Below are 6,692 nucleotides of genomic sequence, written 5' to 3'. Positions count from 1 at the left end.
AACATGTTAGGAATTCACTTACAGAATTAGCCGATTTTAGTCATTTTGGAGATTGGTGAAGAGTTTCTGTTAGGGAAGAGAATGTCTGAATATTCCACAGGATTCTGCTTCTCCTTGATACCATGACAGTTATACAAGGCAGGTGGCACCAAATCTTCTGACATTAGGGTGGCAGCTAGAAATGTCAACCCTTGTGCCCATTCACAATGCCAGTGCCCATGCCCACACCCACACCAATGCTCACACCCACATCAATGGCAATGCAGTGCCCATGCCAGTGTTAATGCTTATATCAGTGCCCACACCAGTGTGGCTGCTATGGGACTCTGACACAGGTCTTGCTGGATGGGTTAGCTACAGTCCCTGGGGCTGCTGGGTAAAGGCTGAATTTCAGCACTGTTGGTCAGTGGGCACAGCATTTTCCCTCAGTGCTACACAGGGCATAAGTCCTAGAGCAGTGAAAACAGAGCTGGTGGGCAGGGCCACGAGTTACTCATGTGTCACTGAACTTAGCTGCTTCTTTAGCACTGGAGAGAACATTGCAGCCTTCTCAGAGAAGTGGGAGTGGTCTTGGGCCCCAGGTTCTGTGGATTTGATCTTGGGGTGCTCGTTCACTGCAGCTTAGGGACAGGGAAGACAGAGCGCCACAAAATACTACCTTTTGCCCTTTTCTCCAAGAGGTTCTCAAAGGAGGTGGCCAGCAGCTGGGCCAACAGCAGTGGGCACAGATCAGACTCACGTGGACTCCTCTGCAGGATAGCTTCGGAAGAAGTACAGGCCCAGATGGGGCCCACTCTCATTCTCTTTCATTCTCTTGTTTTGAGATTCGCCTTCCTTGGAGCCTGTGGAAAGAAGGGCGCTGTGCTTTCAGGAGGAGCTCTGCTTGAAGCAGGGTCTCCACTTGAAACTGCCTGCGGGCCTGGCTCTGCCCTACTCTGCATCTTGCTACCATTCAGAGGGCTGGAGTGTGGCTGGTGGAGGCCTCCTTCAACCCAGAGAAAAGGAACCTTTGTTTGCCTGATAAGTCTATCTTTCTGAATCAGTTCTTTTTATTGTAAATAATTAATTAATATTGTACAGTAAAAAAAGGGGAAATAATTGGTCGTTAAGGAGATAAGATACTGGAACACCTTGACAGGCACTACCCGCGCACTTCTGCTCTTGGCCCGCCTTTTCTTCCCTTCCGCCTCCACAGTGGGGCAGCTTTCCTGGACTCCTGGTCTTCTTATAGTTGAATGTCACCGGCTCTAATTAGGTTGGGATGGATCATGAGTTAATTCTGAGCCAATCAAGCTTGCTGTCTTTTGATTGGCTGATAAACTTTATGACCTGGAGGAGTGGGAATCTCACACCATGCAGATAAAGGCTGTGGGCACCTGTGTGTCTTGTCCATCTCTGTCCTCTGTGCCCAGTCTCTGCCTGGCCGTATAGGCAATGTGTTCATTTTCGTGCTGCTTTTTCTTCCTTGTCACTGTGGCTTCACAGGGTTCGAACCTGCCCCACCAAGGTCTGGGTCCCTGACTGGGAAGAGGGTTTTTTGGTGTCCCTGGACTCTGTTGATATAGAAAACAGGGGTGTCAGCAACCCCCATCAGAAGACTTCCTTACACATTTTTTTTTTTTTTTCTTTTGGAAGCGAACATTTTCGGAAGTCTTGGAAACATGACTTCTCAGAAACTGCATGAAATGTCTGCCAGGGCAGACTTAGCAATACCGTGGAGAAGGTACAAATGCTGGAAACATTTGTGCTGTGCTGTGCAGCAAGTTCTGATGCCTGCTGGCCTCCTGCACTGGGTCAGGAGACAGTGCCTGCTGTCTGAGACTTGTCTCCCTCCACACTGCACTGCACTGTGGTCCTTCCCACTAATGGCCTTCTCTTCCCTGTTCTGTAGGGAGCTTCTGGAGACCACGTGCCGCTTGGCCAACACACTGAAGAGGCATGGAGTGCACCGAGGGGACCGTGTGGCCATCTACATGCCTGTGTCTCCACTGGCCGTGGCGGCCATGCTGGCCTGCGCCAGGATTGGAGACATCCATACAGTGGTCTTTGCTGGCTTCAGTGCCGAGTCCTTGGCTGGAAGGATCAATGATGGTGAACATGGGTGGGCATTAGAGTCTCAGGAGTCTCCAGGCCTTTGTATTGAATGCTAGCCACCAGGGCAGAGACTGATGGAGTCGAGCTAGACTTTAAGAAGTTTCACAGACAAATGGCAGATGCCACCTGGTGAATGAACATTTGTTCTATGAGCCTAGATCTGAATGTGTCAGATGGAGTTAGCCAGATAAAGCTGGAGGAAAGAATTCCAGCAGAGGAAACAGCAGGGTGCCAGGCCTGTGGTGGGAGCAGTGTGCCCATGCGAGGCCTACAGGGCCTGACAGAGCCACAGTACAGGGGGAAGGGCATAGAGGCCTGGGGAGCCCCGAGACGCTGGAAGGTATTGAAGGTTAATAGCACTGTCAGGAACAAAGCTGAGGGGTGAGGGAACATCTGTCTCTAGAGACATGGAGGTGAAGGACATGTGGTGCATTATTAAGGCTTTCTGATTGCAGGTGGGTCTGAGTGTCCTGGAAACAGCAGCTAGTAGTGTCTCCTTGCTTACAGTGTTGTCAGAGAGCTAGATGGCAGACTGTCTGAATGGATGGTGGCCCACTGTCTATGCAGCCTGAGCACTCTGTTTCTCATATAGAGCCCCTCTCTGAGCAAGCTTCCCAGGAAGGTGACAGGCTCTGGGAGCCACTGTGTCTTGTTTTGTTCTCAATATCCTTTGAAGATTGCTCATTTCCAGTATAGAGAAATACAATGGATGTGTGTGTGTGTATGTGTGTGTGTGTCTGAGTGTGTGTCTGTGTGTGTGTCTGTGTGTGTTATTGATAATTTAGGCTAGGGCCTTTTACTTGATGGGCCAACACACCCCACCCTTGATTTGTGAGACAGAATCTTGCTATGCAGCTTCCATTGGCTTTGAACTTGAAATCCATCTGCCTCGGCCTCCTAGTGCTGGGATTATGGTGAACACCACTGTGCCCATCAAATATAACTGACTTTTTAAATTTGATCTTATATTCTGTAAGTTTGTTGATTATTTATTAACGTTCATAGTTTTAAAATGGATTTCACAGGATTGTCTACCTACAGGACCGTGTCATCTGTGAGCAGAGCTAGCTTCACTCTCCCTTTCTGCTTTGATGTTTTGTATTGTGTTCTCTTGGCTAACGGCTCTGGCTAGAAGTCCTGCGAGCATGTTGACTAGCAGTGGGGTGAGCAGGCATGCTCGTCTCATTGCTGTTCCTGGAGGGAATGCTTCAGTCTTTCTCCTCTGGGTGTGATGTCAGCTATGGCTTTGCACAGATGCCCTTTATCAGCTTGAAGGAGCTTCTTCTGATTCCTTTGTTGAGTGTTTCTACCGTGAAACGCATAGAATTTTGTCAGATGCTTTTTGTGCATTCATTGAGTTATGAGCTTTTCCTTTATTCTGTTTTTTCTTGCCGTCCCGAATGCCAATCCCACTTGCCGTAATCTTATTACTAGCATGGCATTGAGGACTTTGCTGTTTTTCATAAGGGATATTCGTTCACCTGTAGTTTTCTTTTTTTTAATTTTTTTTTTTTTTTTGAGGCAGGGCCTCACTTGGTAGGGCTTGGACTCACAGAGATCTGCCTCTGCCTCCCAAGTGCTGGGATTGAAGGTATGCACTAACATGCCTGGCTTCTTTTAATGTTTTAAAAAAATTATTATTTTTATTTTGTGTATCTGTGTGTATTGCCTGCATGTATATAAGTGCACCTGTGTCGTGCAATGCCCTCAGAGTTTGGAAGAGGGTATCGGATTCCCGGGAACTGGGTTATAGACAGTTGTTAGCTGCTGTGTGGGTGCTGGGAATCGAACTGATTTGAAAGTATATCTTCCTTCAGTAAGAGCTTGAGAAGGATTGGTGTTAATTCTTCCAAGCTGTCTGCTGCTGGTCTTTTCTTTATGAGGAAGTTACTCTTCTCTTTTTGATAAGGAAACAGACACAGAGCGTTAAGTAACTTACCCAGAGTCACAGAGTTGGTAAGTGGGACAGCTGCTGTTTTCTACCGGAGTTCATGCTGTGACATTTAGCAGGCTGCCCCTTCCACTCCTGCTGTTATGACCATGGTGTCTAAGTGTATCTGCTAGTTTTCTCTGAGTGGAAGAATGATAGCTGACCCTAGGTGGCTGTAGTTTGTGGAGATTTGGTAGCTGGGGCTAGGGAAGCTTCCAGAACCTTAGGATCCATGAATGATCAGTATGGGAGTTTGGGAGCTGACTAGTTCTGAGGCTCAGTAGGGGCCCTCCTGCAACTATTCTCCATGATTGTACCACTAAGAAAAAGCTTCCCCTTTAGTTATCTTAGTGATCCTGGGAAGCACCATGGATGGTGGGCTGCAAGACTGGTAAGAAGAGCCACATTGGAGGGGGTGATATCAGAGCTTCTTTTATAGGAGAGCATGGGCAGCAAAGTAGCAGCCATGCATCAGGTTAGCCACATGCATTGGAGATTTACACTGTCTCCTGAAACCTTCTGGGTGAGGTCAGCGGAGTAGGGTAACTCTCCAGTACCTCTCTCTTGAGTCTGGGAGAGTCCTCTGGTATAGACATCAAAAGGCCCCAGTGTATTATTTTTGTGACCAAATACCTTTTGGCAGAAACAACTTAAATGAGGAAGGATTTATTTTGTATCAAGGTTTTGGAGAGTTCAGTCCATGATTGCTTGGCACCATTGATTTTGGGCCCATGGTGAGACAGAAGCTGCTCACCTCATGGCAGGCAGGAAGCAGAGAAAGAGACAGGGTACCAAGTATAACCTTCAAATGCATGCCCCTAGTGACCCACTCCTTCCAGTTAGGCTTCATCTGCTAAAGTTTCCAGAACCTCTCAAAATAGCACCACTGCCTGGGAGCCTTTGGGGGAACGCTTGAGATTCAAGCATAATACCCAGGGATATGGGTGAAGCCTGCCAGACAGTGCCACAGCAGAGTATTTACTATAGACGCTTACATACAAGTAGGCTGAATAGTAACTCACAGCTGGGATTCTGCCAGGTCATCCCCTTGTCATAGTGTGGAGGGTAGTCCTCAGGTCCAATGTGTCTCTCATCCTCCCTTTGGGCCTCACCTAGCTTGGCTGTAGAAGCTAGTGCTTCCCAGGAGAGCATGACTGGGTTATCGAAGAACAGGGGTGTAGCAGGAGAGTGTTCCCCTGAAGGCAAGGCAGGCTATGGCTCTTGGAACTCTTCCTGAGGACAGTTGTTCTAGTCTCTGGACAGTAAAGGGCCTTGGCCTATAGAAGTCACTGGCAGTGCTGGCCACACAGGACCACTGGGACTTGGTCTTTGTCTCTTGGTGTTGCTCTGTCACTGTGGACATTGTAGGCAATGTGACTGCCCCTCACTTGGAGAAAGCTCCTGAGGCAGATGAGAGTGTGGAAACCAGGCTGGGAGACTGTCTTTTTGCTGCTGACTTGGGAGAAGAAGAGTGTTGAATCTCAAGGTAGTTTGTTTCTGGTTCCTTCCTGCTCATCCTCAGAACTGGGGAAACACCTGGCACTTCTGTACTGCACCCTGAATTTGCACAGCAGGCAGAACCTCACTTTTTCAGTTGGTTCTTTTACTTGATTGGACATCCTCTGTCACACTCTCAGGCCTAGAATGTGCAGTCAAGTCAGCCTGTGAAGGCTGAAACTGATCAGACATGTTTGTGTTGTATTCCTTAGCCAAGTGCAAGGTGGTTATTACCTTCAACCAAGGAGTCCGGGGAGGGCGTGTGGTGGAACTGAAGAAAATAGTGGATGAAGCTGTGAAGAATTGCCCAACAATCCAGCATGTCCTTGTAGCGCACAGGACAGATGCCAAGGTGCCCATGGGGGATCTGGATGTCCCCCTGGAGCAGGTGGGTTTACCTCGTGTTGTGCAGTGGGAGGAGGAGGGGTTATTATTAGATTACTTGGGTCTGAGAATTGTTAGGTCCTCAGTCTGGGTTTCCCCTTTTCCTCCACACCACGCTCGGTGTCTTGCATATGCTAAGCATGAGCTTTAACACTGAACTTTACCACCAGCCTCTATCCATCTTTTTGTGTCTTCTCTGCATCTGAATTTGAACATAAGCAGGTCAGAGAATGTAAACTTTTAGAGTCCCAAAGCATCCAGGGGGAAGTGGTACTCTCAAGGAGCCTAATAGTGGGGAGCAGCTAAATGCCCTGGCTGGATGATGTGCTGTGCCCCTCCCAGGAGATGGCCAAGGAGGCCCCTGTGTGCACCCCTGAAAGCATGGGCAGTGAAGACATGCTCTTCATGCTGTGCACCTCTGGGAGCACTGGTTCACCCAAGGGAATCGTCCATACGCAGGCGGGCTACCTATTGTATGCTGCCCTGACGCACAAGGTAGGTACTTTGGGGAGAAGAGTGGAGGATGCCCCTGTCATGCCTCTGGCAGATTCTGGACAGGGTGAGGAGGAGCCACAGTGAAGGCTGGTACTCCTGCAACCATGGGCTTGCAGTGTTGATGCTTGATGGTCGTATATTCGTGAACAGGCTGCTATTATTTGTGATTTGTGTGTGTGTGTGTGTGTGTGTGTGTGTGTGTGTGTGTGTGTGTGTGTAGCTGGGGTCCTGCATCTGAGTCTGCTGGCCCAGCAGCCCCTCTGCCCTGCTCTGCCTCCTTCTGCTGGAGGTG

At 48.8% G+C, this 6,692-nt stretch overlaps 1 protein-coding gene across 1 annotated transcript in view; it reads left to right on the top strand.

Moving 5' to 3' along the window:
• Positions 1-1,865: 1,865 nt before the first annotated feature.
• Acss1 (acyl-CoA synthetase short chain family member 1) overlaps positions 1,866-6,692 on the top strand; it is a gene marked incomplete at its 3' end in the record, with an annotated part of 11,800 nt that continues 6,973 nt past the window's right edge. The window contains 3 exon segments of the mRNA XM_029555056.1: positions 1,866-2,091; positions 5,734-5,909; positions 6,248-6,400. Of these exon segments, the coding sequence (XP_029410916.1) occupies positions 1,866-2,091; positions 5,734-5,909; positions 6,248-6,400 (555 nt within the window).

This window comes from Nannospalax galili, unplaced genomic scaffold, assembly GCF_000622305.1.
Source record: "Nannospalax galili isolate Female #2095 unplaced genomic scaffold, S.galili_v1.0 scaffold1626, whole genome shotgun sequence".
In the NCBI taxonomy this organism is placed as follows: domain Eukaryota; kingdom Metazoa; phylum Chordata; class Mammalia; order Rodentia; family Spalacidae; genus Nannospalax; species Nannospalax galili.
This window is presented reverse-complemented; position numbering and strand designations above follow the sequence as displayed.